Raw genomic sequence first — 13,845 nt, 5'->3', positions numbered from 1 at the left:
AGTTGTTTGTAAAGAAAGTAATCAATTTTTCCACCTTTGAAATCGGTTTTCCCCAGTGCAGGGTTTGAATCCAAAGGAGAATGAGAAAATCTCTTACTTATCATGTATTTATACATTCTCGATAGGAAGCATACCGTGATAGACGTTTTTCGGTAGCTGTTACGATAATGAACTGATTCGGGGGGCTACAACCCATGATTAATTTCTTTTAATAAGCCCCAATTGCGGGGGCACCGGTTCTGATGATGCATTTCAACTTGTTCTACATAGTTGTGCGTAAAAAATGTGGTCCCCAACATAAAATGAGCGAGAATAAAGCGTTTTATCAAACCCCCTTTTGGTGGGGGCCGCCTATCCTAATCATTTTTCCCCAACTTGTATACAAGTGCGATAGTTTTGTTTTCATGGCTTGTTATGATTTGAAGAGGTTTTAGCCTCTCTTTTATCGTTGTTCGTTATCTATTGAGAGCGATTTCTGCAATCCCTGCCCCAGTGTGCACCGTCGTCAATTCTTCGCAACACCTCTGCCGTAGACTGCGTGGTTGGCGACGTACAGCCATGGACCTTGCTGGATGGAGACGGCTTTTCTTCTTCTTCTTCTTCTTATTGGCATTGCATCCCCACACTGGGACAGAGCTGCCTCGCAGCTTAGTGTTCATTAAGCACTTCCACAGTTATTAACTGCGAGGTTTCTAAGCCAGGCTACCATTTTTGCATTCGTATATCATGAGGCTAACACGATGATACTTTTATGCCCAGGGAAGTCGAGACAATTTCCAATCCGAAAATTGCCTAGACCGGCACCGGGAATCGAACCCAGCCACCCATCGTCTTGCTTTGTAGCCACGCGTCTTACCGCACGGCTAAGGAGGGCTCCACGGGAGACGGCTTTTATGTACTGCAAATGCCACTCCGGCCTTAGTCTGAGTGAAATACATTAGCAATTCGCTTGACAATACATTAGCAATTCTACTAAAATTTATATTTATATTTATAAAATTTATATTTAATATCAAAAATTGCATTCTCAAAATTATGTTGAAGAAGATTTGAAAAATACTAAAGATAGGAAAAACAACATGCTTTCCGGGAGATTTTTTTTTATTCAGATTATGCTTTTGCCAACAGTTGATGTGGTTGTATTGCAAACTGCAAAATGCCATTCCGCGGAATTCCATTTTGCGGAATCCCATTACGCGGAATGTGACATATCCCGGAAAATAATTTTGCGGAATATACATTGCGCGGAAACTGATTATTTTGCGGAATTCCATACCGCGGAATGATCCATTTTGCCGAAAATTTAGTTGGGACATATTTTTTTTTAGCTGAGTTGCAAATGCCACCTCGTTCGTATTTTGTATGTACAGCTGTCGAGGTTTTTCACAGTGTTTTATTACCGAATGTTAACATTAGATGTCATATGGATCACTTCCAGTGAAACCTTGAAAATGAGATGTAAGAAGAAGAACATTTACATCAAGTTACTCTATCAAGTGATATAGCTCGTTGTCTGGGCGGCACATTACAGAATATAAGTGATAAAGCGAACCTGACTTTAAACTTTGTCTCTTTGCCTTCTTAGCATACATGCAATTTACCGACTTAGGACAAAAAACACGATAACATCTAGCATGAGACAACGGACAGGACCATTTACACAACACACATGCGTCTAGACGATTGACGTCGCTAACCGCACGGCTATGAAGCCCACGTGTATTGAAAATCTTTGTATTGAATTTCTTTACATACACGCGCTTTCTCGATACCAGACAAAAACTGGGCTCTGCATACTTTAATGCACGCATTTGCCCAGTACATTGATTTTTTTTTGGATTGCCCTTCTTTATATGCACGTATTATTTATGTTGGATTGGCCTTCTTTATATTAGGTATTAGGCTAAAACTGGGTTCTGCCTTCTTGAGCTGCACGCATTTGCCCGGTATATTGAAAAATAGTTGAATTTGCCTTCCTTACATGCGCGCGTCATCCCGGTATGAAGCAAAAACAGGGGCTCTGCCTTCTTAAAATGCACACATTTTTCCTGGGATCGAGTATTCGAGTTTCCTTGTACACAGGACTACTAAAAGCTGTATGTTTGCGAATGAATTTATGAACAATGTACAAGAAGGATGATTTCAATAGATAGCATTCGTTCAATGATATTTTTTTTTCATATGAATAAGTTGTTAATTCAATGATTATTGAATGCGAATGGGGTAAGTATTACACAACATTGTAGAAATGTATCATACATGCCAATCTTTTATTTCAAAGGAGACATTTTTGGCTAGCAAAACTTTCTTTTACAATATACCAAAACGTTAAAACTCAAGGAAGGGTGTATTTCCTGCATGATTCTATGCTTATAAGTATGCTACCTTTTTTAAATAGTAGTAGTTAAAAGTATTCCAAATTATATTAAAACAATAGTGTATTTAATGTTTCTGCGGAATGGGTTTTTCCGGGAATGGGTTTATGGGCTTCCGCAATGTGGGACTTCGCGAAATGGAATTCCGTGGAATGACATTCCGCAATTTGTCATACAATCGTTGATATATACGCTAGCAGTGCAAGCAAAATATTGAAACCAGACCCAGCAGCTTACATTCAGACAATTATATGTATATTAGGAAGAATGCGATTGGGCTGCATGCTTGGACAGACTATTCAGTTTGTTATCAATGATCGAAAAAAAACTTAGCAAACATCGTCAAACATTATAAGAGAGCAGCGGTTAACGGTAAAATTTCTGGAACAATGTAGAAGGGTTATTTTATATATCACTAGCATACAATGAAGTATTTGATTTTACTAATTGTCCAGAAAAAAAGTTAATGGGAAATGTAGTCCCTCCTTTAATTATTTTTTTTCTATTTACATGCATTCCAAATAACCTATTCACACCATTGCCAATGTCATAAAAATTTGAATCACCACAGGAGAACTTAACGTAAGGTTCAAGCTTATTTATTTGCGAAAAGAAATGGTTAGGTTCCGAAAAGGCTTAGTATACCAAAAAAGTTGATTCAGAGGAGTTATCCAAATATTTCCAAAGAAGCCAATACATCGCAGAACATACAAAGAATATTAATTCAAAAAGAATGGTGATGATTCGATAAATGAAAATTAAAATTACAAAAATAATAATCATTCACCTAGAATTTCTAATCACAAATAATGGTCAATGCAATCGGGGATGTCCATCTGCCACTTGGTAGCAAAGCTAGCGATTGAGGAGCCGCGCGTTGTTGAAAGCCGCTTTCAGTTGATTACAAACACATAAAGATTAAAAAACACTTAGCGAGAGCTTAGAAGGGATCCCCCAGGTCAGTCACCGGAAAACACACAACACACACTATTTACGAGCAAATGCACAGTTCTAGATGGCTATGTCCTCGGGAAAGCGATTTTTTAGTTACATCGTTGGCACGTTTGGCAGATTGCATATTTCGTAAGCGTGAGGAATGCCGGCGCACAACAGCTTTCGAAGCTTGATCGCGCCTGCGCCGGCGTCGAGGCGGTGGAACGATAAACGATTGCAATACGTACGTAGTCTGCAGAACGGAGGCACCGGATTTGCTGCGGATTCGGTGCTGCTGTTCAACGCCTGTTGTCGTCGCTGTAGTCGCTGGAATGACGTCCCTTGAAGTGAGGGTGCCGCCACTGGTAGTGTGGGCTAGGTGAATCAAATGTGGGGGCGGTTAGATTACGAAACACAATGAGGAGTTTAAGACAGAGTGCTTACCTTTACTTGTTCTTGTAGATGATCGGTCGCTGCGATGTGACCGGCTCGATAACCTTTCATCGCTTCGGCGACTGTCGGCGGTTTGAATCTTTGTGGAGCTAAGCTTTGGACTATCCTTTTCAACCTTATCTCCCGATTGGCTGGTGTGATACCGCGTGCGACGAGGCCTTCGTGGTGGTTCCACAGTTGTAGTATTGGGCAGATCTTCCGAGGAACTGGCATTCGATTGTTGCAGGCGTTCTTTACTGCACATTCGTATGAGTCGCCGCGACTCTGTCGCTGAGCTGGTCAGCTTACGTCGACCGCTATTAGATGAACTATTGCGAGATTCCGGAATTTGGGCGGAACGCGTGGAAGAGTTTGCGGTGGTGGATCGGGTAGGAGATGGCCGAGGAAGACTTTCGTTTGAGGAAGCGGAAGACACTGGAATGGAGTTAGGAGTAAGATAATACAGGAAAAATGTGATTTATTAAGTGGATATTTGTGAAATTCTTACTCACCCCTAGTGGACCGCTGATGACGCTTCAGGCTGTCATCGAAATTCTTCGATACCTGAACGCCACGAGACCGCATGACCTTGTTAGTAGTGGAGCACTCGCGTATTGTGCCCAGCGTAACACCGGAACCGCTCGAACCGTTTCGATATTGCTCGTTGAGAATACTTTCGGTGCTTTCAGCATTCGACATGTTGTTGACAACCTGTAAATTTAGAACAATCGTACATTGATATCATTGGAGGAGAACTTCCAAAGCACATACATTCAGAATCTCATCAGCTGCACGTGTTAGCTCTTCGAGTATTTGCTCGTCCCGCTTCAGATCTTGTTTGCGATCGTAGGATGGAACGCTTGCCACTAATGCCGGTTTGACTAGGTTCTCATAGTGTGGATCTAAGGAGGACATTGTAGAAGTACTGGTTTCCAGGCTGGCTGCGGTCGATGAGGTACTGGTAGTTTTCTTGATGGCGTCCGCCCTTTGACTATGACGCAGCAAATCAGGTTTGTCGTTCGTTAACTGCCACGCCGTCGATGCTGTTGAAGACAGTTGTTTAGTAGTTGAGTTGGATGAAGTAGATGCCGCAGATGTGGACGTTGACAGTGGGTTCATGTTGATCGAGTTTCGTTTGATGAACGACGAAGTCAGGGTCGTCGATCGCGTAAAGGTAGTGTTCGTGGCGGATTTTAGCGAGCTCGACGTGGTCGTGCTCGATGATTTTGTCGATTCATGATTTCCGTTCCCATGGCTCGTGTTGACACCGAAGAACGATAACTCGTGCTCACGGAGCTGTCGTGCACCGGACGACAGTCGAAGTGAGGCTCGTTCTTCGTTTCGTGCTGTGCCGTTCGTTGTATCGCTAGGTGCGTTCGGAATGTATCGCTTGAAGTGCGGGGATAGCGGTTCGGTCGATTGCGATTGTGCTGCTTTCACTGGAAGGGTTTGTTACACATTAGAACTTGGTTTGCTTACGGAGATTACTTACCTGGACTAGGATTTGAATGTTTCTTGGTTGGCGTTGGACTTTTCAGAGCAATAGACATGATGTTACTAGTTTTCGGTTGTTTTTCGCTGGTAATTGTGGTTGTAGTAACTCCATTTGATGAAGGCTTAACGATTTCAAACTCTGAAAGTAGATCAAGTAGTTATAGGTTTTGCATAAACCTGACAAACTTCTTTTCTCTCATATGTATGTACAGACGAAGGATGAACTATCAGGAAAAGTGGTGCGTGCTTCAAGGGAACCTACCTGGTGCCGAGTTAACGGTGATCTTGATGTCCTGATCTCGGAACTTTTGAATGTTTCGCTTTGCTTTGATACGGCTCCAGCTGCCAGACAGCTCGCTGCCTCCTTTCTCTTCGCCGATACTGCTTCCAGCAAGATTGCCTAAATAGAGTTTAACTTCTGCGTCGGCTTTAGCGCTATCATCGCTGTCGTACTGTTCGGCAGCATCGTATAGCCGTTTCAGCTGTGTTAATTGATGGCTCAATACGTTCGAACCAAGCTTCTTCATCCTTGGTGCTGCCACTGGTTTAGCGGTGACACTCGAGACCATACTGACCGATGAGAACTCATCAACACTAGAGCGTCGAACACTATTCTTGCTTATGTACGCCTCGAAGTCCAACAAACGAGATTCGTTAGTGAAACTACGTCTGGCCGCAGGTTTCGGCACTTGATAACGAGACTCATCGTCGTCGATATCTCCATCCAGAGAGGCTGCATATTTTGCTACTCTAAGCTTCGGAGCTTCCTTAAAGATGCTGCTGGCAGAGTTTGACTTGGTAATTGTGCTTGAGATCAACTGAAAAGCCGAGCGTTGTTCATCTCCACCATTGCTGTCTAGAGATTCGCGTCGCGCGGTTTCAAGTTTTCGCATAGCTTCGTCAAACTGATTTGCCGAACGCATTGTGCGCATTATGAGCGAAGTGGATTTGAGCTGATTGGGCGCTTGTTCGGAGTGATTGGATGGCTTTGTCATATCAATACGAATTTTGGTGGTTGACTTCGGGTTTGACTCGAGGGATTCTGAAATTTGCAGCAAGGGGAGACACATGGTGCAAGAGAAAAATGGTTGATTTAGACCAGCGTAGATGAATTTATTACAAGGTTAGTTCTGAGTTGGTCCAATTATGCGTGCGAATTGAGGCATTAGAAATTTGTGTTATAGGTACGGGGTGCTGCGATAGTTCATCCAAACGAAGATGCAAAGCATTCTACGAACAAAACAATAATTAATGAAACTTACCTTCAGGTTTCCAGGTTGGTTCATGCTGGGAAAGGTTTATTTTGGTAGAGAAGCTACCACTGGATGACACTTCCTTGTCCCCTGCAGGTTGAGGTTTTTCATCTGATTCTCCATTCCAGTAGTTCAACTCCGTTGAAACAGGTCTTAGTTTCACTCCCCATAAGCTCTCACTGTTCTCCATGTTCTCACCAAGAACGTAAGGTTTTGGGATAACAGGTTTATTCTTCAAAATACCGCGCAAAGAAATCTCATCACCAGACTGTCCATCGCTATCATCGGAAGTGGTCAATGTCTTACGAGGGGTAGGTTCTGGAGGGTTAACTGTGGTAGTAATTACTCTTGGTGCGGTATAAACCGGATTTTCTTTAAGATCTGCCTCGTTGATTCCCTTCTCTAAGTCTCCAAAATGCGTTACGGGAGCTCCGGAGCTGATAGCCTGAAGGTATGATGACCCTATTGAGCCACCTGAAGTTCTCCGTCTGCGACGGAAGTTATTCGTTGGTGGAGGTTTTTCATCAGTTTCAACTATGTTCACCCGACCAGAATCAGCGGTGAAATGCACTTCTGTTTTGCAAAACTCAACCTTTTTCTTGTTCCTACTTAAATCATCGAGAAAGATTTGACTAAAACCATTCACACTAACTGAAGTCTTTTTCTCGAATATCGTTTTCAAGCTGTCTCGTACATAACTCGTTTCATCGACAGCGATCGAGTGCCGTTTCACTTCTTCTTCTCGATGATTCGTCTTGGCACTTTCCTGGCTTTCGTTCGTTATTTTTATTACCATTGCTTGATTGCTTGACTTATCCTTTTGATCACCCAACGTAACAATTGTTCCTCTTGGAGCAGATGCGGTTTCAGTGCCACCACTGGACCAACTGGAGCTGAGATCGGTCGACCTTCCAATTCCACTATCGGTTGATGAATCCATTTTGGCCATGAAACCAGATGGGGGATGCATCCTCTCAAATCCGTAGGACTTTCGTCTCGAGTGCCAATCATCCGAATTACTATCGGTCGATCCTTTCCTCGTAGATTCCAAACTGTTACTTTTGTACGAATCTGATGAACTGCTTGTCTGCAGATTGCCCATTCTCGTTTCAACTTCAGTGATCGTAACTGAGTCATCGTTCTCCTTGCGGTCTTCGCCAGGGCTCATATCATCCCGGTAGAGGGACTCATTGCTCAGTCTCCTCAGTTTACCACGAATTTCTTTCAAAGATTCGGCAGTAAGGAAAGACGAACCGTTAGATTTTGAAGTAGTGGGCGTTCGAGAAGCCTCAGTTTTTGAAGGACACATTTCCGACACGCTGTTCAGAATATTGTCCAGGGCCACGAAGTCTATGTGATTGTTCCTCATGGCGGTATTCAGTCGGCGACCGTTTTCTAATTCCTGTCGTATCTTCCAAACACTAACGGAGTTCTCTGGAAGGTCTGCCGGACGTGTGTTGACTCTGTCGGTGATGATTAACGTGTGATGTAATTGCGAGCGCGGTAAACAGAGCTAAAAATAACATAAAATATCATCCACTTACTTCGGTGCGGTTTTCCTTGGGAATTGCAGTGAACGCCGGATTTTGCTGACTCGCTTCCACTGCGTGGGTTCGACGTCGTCATCGAAGTTGGTTTCGTCACGTTCTGTGGATAGGTCCTCGATCGAGACGCTCTTGCCTCGGGTCAGAAAGCTGGAAGAAGAAAGAATGCGGGACAAAATCCAGTTAACGAAAGCATGAAAACAACCCAACTCGGCAAGACATTTTCAATTCCAATTTATGATAATTAAGATCACTGACCTAAAATTAGGAGACCTCCAGATTGGATCAACTTTCAAATTAATTGTGCTTCAAATAACCCAACAGGCGAACGGTTTCGCTCAAGCGCAGAAACTAGTGTCAATATCAGATCAGGCTGACTCACACGTTCTGCTTTCTCGCATCGAATACCGACACTTCGTAGCGCCGAGAAGGTACTTAAACAGATGCTAATTATTCTACCAAGTGTGCCTGCAGGGCTGCATTAGCGACAGCTGAACGCCATCAAAAGTTGACGATCTAAACGGGTGGATGGTTGCGCTGCAAACTGACTGGGGCTGGCACCTTGTTCGCGCGATCATGCAAGTCTCCTCGGCTTTGGCTTCGATCGGAAAGAACCAACTCAAGTGAGTAGGCGCATGCCATCGAAAAGTGGGGGGCTTCCTTACTAAAGCTTGGCGAATCAAGAAAAACCGGATTTGCTAACTAGAACAAACTTTTGCGGGATAGGATGATGTTTTTCAAACCAAGAACATTTTCAAGCATACGTAGTCATATTTAAGGTTTTGAATCCTATATTTTGCAAAATGAAGTTTGAAAATAATGTATTCATCGAAAAATCTTTCATTTTTTTCTGGATGCATCTGAGTTTAGAAGTAATCAAACGATTGACTCCAAATTTGGTCATACCTCCGGCGACTGTGCAACATGACACCCGTCCGGCCCCGGCCCAGATGAGCGGAGTGAGCGAATGAGTGAGTGAGCGCACGCGATCGCGGGAGACAAAACCGCAAACCTGGCCTGGTCTGGAACTTTTGGGGAGGCGTGCGGCAGCGGTGTGGGTCATAAACCATTCACTTCGATAGGATCGTTTGCTCGTGGGTAACCAAGGCATAGCAAAGTGGCATGTGCCGTCGGCGAGCGACCATAAGAACACGACGAACAGCGGTGCCAGAGTACTTTCCAGCATCCATTTGCGAATCATTTAATTTTGATAGCTGTTATACGGGCTCTGTTTCATAATTAATAAGAGCCAAAGAGAGATAATTCAGCACCAAGATTTCAAAAGGGTGAAACTGTTTTTGTCAACAAGAGCTTCTCACGTCGCTGGTGGGTTAATTTTGTCCACCCACGAAATCCGACACCACTGATGGAAGCAGCGAATCCTCTTCTCAATAACCTCCTTATCTGGATATCTCTTTATCTCGATGTATTTTGGTTATATTTTGTTCAGGATTCTCTCTTCTTATGTCAATATAGGGTAAAAGTTCTGATAGTCGTGGGTGGGTATTCCTATAGTTGCGGTAGAACGGTTGCAGGGAATTATCAAATTAAACGCAGTAACCCGCATCACCGGTCAATTAGTTGACATGCCATAACACGTTGGAAATAAAAATAACTTTGGAGTTTCATTTAAACTGGTAAAGTATCTTTTAAATTCTTTATTTTTATAATACCTTAGCAACTATAGGAACACGAATAACAAAATACCGAAACTTTTGGAACACTGCACCAATAATCCCTAGGACTGATTTTTGGTAACAATAAATAATTTTGATGTAATCATGACATGCTTTAAATAAAATAGAGATAATGAGTTTCCGGATGCACCCTGAAGGTAAGGAAAATGAAGTATGGATTAGGTGTACTAGAGAAATTAGTGTAGGAACGTGCTTAGTTCCTCCACTTACGGATCTTTTACCTTATTCAATTTGTGGGATATTAGACCATCTTTGAACATTAACAATCACTTCAAAAACAAGATATGACATTTGTTTTTTTTATCGTTTTGCCTTTCTCGTACAACAAAGTTGTACCAGAAGGCTATAATTTCACTCCAAAAGCCAAATTTTGATAGAAGGCTCGGAGACCCATAGTGTTATATACCAATCGACTCAGCTCGAAAAACTGAGCACATGTCTGACTGTGTGTGTGTGTGTGTGTGTGTGTGTGTGTGTGTGTGTGTAGCCCCGGGAATTTTTTATTGTTAAACACGTTTCATATAGAAGGACTTGACCGATTCGAGTGCAACTAGTTTCATTCGACGGAGAAACTTTCCTAGTTGGACACTATTGTTTTTGTTTGCTAATAACTCATTCGATTTGAATAATATTTCTATTTTTCTTTTAACAAATACGCTGTTTACATGCACACTTTAAGTCATTAATCAATTTAGCCATGACGCAATCCATTACTCTCATAATAATTGCTTAAAAATTACTCAATTATTGAGTAATTTATAAGCAGCGTGATAGAGTTGCATCAAATATTTTAACCGCCAAGATGTAGGCAATTAGCACAGCATTTACAACATTAATTCGAATCCAACATATCGAATCGAGAAAGGCATAATCACCACTTGGGGATAAATTTGGGTTTTCATAGCAACGAACATGCATACAGTAAACAATGCAGACTCAGCACGTAGAGGAGAACAGTACCCACGGGGCAAAATGGCCATCCAATCCTTCATATAATATTTTGTAGGATATTTATAAACGAATATTACCATTACAATTCAATGTTATTAATTCATTATGAGCTAAAAAGAAAAACTGAGAAAAAATCTTTTATTTTCACTTAAATTTAATAATTTGCGAATTATTCACCTCACCCGTAAAATTGTCGTTCAATGCATTAACATTAACATTAACAATGCATTAACAAAGCATTAACAAACAACCATGCGTTCGCCATTTTTTAACATGCACCTGAGCCATTTTAAACCACCGTTCGAGCATTTTGCCCCAGGCACATTTTTAAAACTTATTTTAAAAGCGTTAGAAGGTCATGAAAACCATGTTGTTTTGAATAGAGATTTGAAGTCATTGTGAAATGTAGCTAGTTTTGTAAGCTTTATTGAATTGGGGGGCTTAGTGGTCATATGACCACCGCCTCTGCCTTATACGCAGGAGGTCGTGGGTTCAATCCCAGGCCCGTTCCATTTCTCCTAGAACTGGAAATGGGCTTTTCATACCGTTTTCATCTTCTATCCCTATACCTACAACTTGATTAGTTCTAGCAGGTAAATGTTAGAATTCGAAATGAGCGAAAAAGTTCCTTTCGGCATCCAATTAGAATACTACACCACCCTTTCATAACTATCACATTGGCAACCCGTTAACTAATACGAACCTCTGCCATAAAACCTTAACCCCAAGATTCCAATAAAACTCCGCAGGAACTCGTGGCGAGTGCTGAGGTGTTCTCGGCTTGCAGTGGGCGAGTGACTGCATCATCAATTCCTTCCCATCCCCGATGACCGTGAGGACGTGGCCAGCGCCGTTATCGACCATCCAAAATACTCGGACTGTGCACATTGAGGTTGGAGAGCAAATCCCATGCTTCCATCCATCCCTGTGCAATTGCGATTGTTCTGGTCGATCACGGAGTAGCAACTACGAAATGCACGGTCATCATGCTCATGCTCATGCTTTGTTGAATTGATTCGATAGGGACACGGCAGGTATTTCCGTCCGTCGTCATAGGGGCTAAAAACATCAAAAGCAACATCCATTCGCTAGAGTTCCACTATAGCAGAACGTTTCTCCTGAGCTTACGATTTGATACGGATGAGTTTGGCAAAAAGTGTCTCCTTTATTGGTTTTCGAGACTATGACGAAAAGACGAAAATGCCTGCCTTAACCCTACTCTTGTTTATATTGGCGAAAACGTCGAAAACGCTTAAGGTCACTCCTGACGGAATCCAAGTTTAAAAGTGCTCGCGCTTTCGGGGGCACACCACTCGATACGGAAGCAACGCACAACTGTCATTTCTATTTTTTCACGCATGCTGCGACCCAGCAAAACTAAATCAACAAAAATGACAGTTGTGCGTTGCTTCCGTATCGAGTGGTGTGCACCCGAAAACGCGAGCACTTTGAAACTTGGATTCCGTCAGAAGTGACCTTAAGGGGAGCAATTTGGTGTTTTCAGTTTCAGTATGCCTACTTTTTTACTTCAACATTATGCGATATCATATGCATTGAATATTTATATTCTGATCACATATATTCTGTATACCGTGGCAACGAGCTTTATTCAAGCTTGTACTCATTTCAAGTTTCCTTCCATTCCTCGATCTCTTCGTATCTCGATGGTCTCTACAATATCGAGATGTGGAATGTGTTCAGTCAAAACAATAGATGTACGGACTTCGATCTCTCGATTTTCATTCAGATGTTAATTTTAATCATTAATTTACAACTAGGTATAAAGAAGGGGAAGGAATATGCTCTGGTTAAGGTTCTTGGGGGCAGCAGGGACTATGTCTATACCTCCCCAGGCCAACTGCGAGTTGTGGTGCCTGTCTAGGATGTGGTGGGGTTCCACAGCGGGCTCTGAAACTTTTATAAAAAGCTGCATTTATCCGCTAGCTGGCTCCGCCAAAGTGACCGTGTGCCACATAAAGCGCACAAGCCCAAGTCCTGGTGTCAGGTGGGACATTAAACAGACCTGACACGACGGCCCTCCGACGAGACGGTAGGTTTGCGCAGACCCAGTAAGCCGCCTTTCAAAGCAATCATTACAAACAACATAGAAGATAATACGACTAGATACAATCGGTAACGACCCAGGCGACTTGGCAAGTAGCTAGGTTTCGCAGGTTGAATTACATCCCCGCAACTTCGACGATATAGCGCTCCAGGAAATCTGCTGGACAAGACACAAAGTGTGGAAAAGCGGGCATCAAGTGGCTACCTTCTACCAAAGTTATGGCACCACCAACGAGCTGAGAACCGCCTTCATAGTGCTTCCCTTACAAGAATATCCACAAGGCCACATGGAGATGACCTAACCAAGAAACGGAAAACTAAATCGACCACGTTCTAATTGACGGCAAATTTTTCTCTGACATCACGATCGTCCGCACTAACCGCAGTGCGAATATTTAATCCGATCAGTACCTCGTTGCAGTATGCCCGCGCTCAAAACTCTCGAAAGTGGCACCGCAATCGCCGCACTACCCGAGCAGCACACATGTTGCACAAAAGTAACTGTAAGCCCTATACAAGAGAATTTAGTTACATTTGAGTTGCTGAGATTTTCAGCTCACGGCTGGCTTATCTATAGAGCTTATTGACGTTGAGGCGTGACCTGATGTTCAGGAAATACTTGCCTACCAAGTTACTAATTTTAAAGCCTCCGGAATGAGCTGAAAAAAATCACGTAAAATGCAAATGAAACTGTACCTGTATGAAAGAATCTCCCGGAGAAGAATCTGTTGTCATGAACAGTTAAAAGCTCAAGAAAAGTCGATCAATGGAAAATACAAAACGGCAAAAAAGCAACACTAATAATATAACATCTCAAACTTCTTTGATGGGTCTCGTCCACTTTCTTTGTTGAGAGATGAGTCAGCTAAGGGATTCAAATCTCTCTAATAAAGACACACGAAATGTGCTATTAGCTTGTTCTTATCTATAACCTATCTTGATATTTAAATGTTATTTCGGTGCAAATTTTTGATATTGTTGCCTGTTATATCAATTAAGTCTATATCCTGTTTTGTTAATATGTTCATAGTTTCTGCCGGACACCTCTGGATGGGTGTATAAAACAATTTTGCATGTAAAATTTTGGTAGATTGTAATACAA

General features: G+C 42.4%; 1 protein-coding gene across 4 annotated transcripts in view; it reads right to left on the bottom strand.

Moving 5' to 3' along the window:
* The window catches only part of LOC134213250 (serine-rich adhesin for platelets), a 427,675-nt gene that overhangs the window by 28,275 nt on the left and 385,555 nt on the right, over positions 1–13,845 (bottom strand). For 3 of the 4 annotated variants that reach the window (XM_062692076.1, XM_062692077.1, XM_062692075.1), the window contains 8 exons: positions 8,032–8,181; positions 6,497–7,950; positions 5,497–6,276; positions 5,233–5,373; positions 4,512–5,179; positions 4,253–4,451; positions 3,753–4,175; positions 3,557–3,683 (listed from right to left, as the gene is read on the bottom strand). In XM_062692076.1, the coding sequence (XP_062548060.1) occupies positions 3,557–3,683; positions 3,753–4,175; positions 4,253–4,451; positions 4,512–5,179; positions 5,233–5,373; positions 5,497–6,276; positions 6,497–7,950; positions 8,032–8,181 (3,942 nt within the window). The remainder of the gene's footprint in view (positions 1–3,556; positions 3,684–3,752; positions 4,176–4,252; positions 4,452–4,511; positions 5,180–5,232; positions 5,374–5,496; positions 6,277–6,496; positions 7,951–8,031; positions 8,182–13,845) is intronic. The other variant, XM_062692078.1, reaches the window with a different exon arrangement.

Source organism: Armigeres subalbatus, chromosome 2, assembly GCF_024139115.2.
Source record: "Armigeres subalbatus isolate Guangzhou_Male chromosome 2, GZ_Asu_2, whole genome shotgun sequence".
Lineage (NCBI taxonomy): Eukaryota > Metazoa > Arthropoda > Insecta > Diptera > Culicidae > Armigeres > Armigeres subalbatus.
This window is presented reverse-complemented; position numbering and strand designations above follow the sequence as displayed.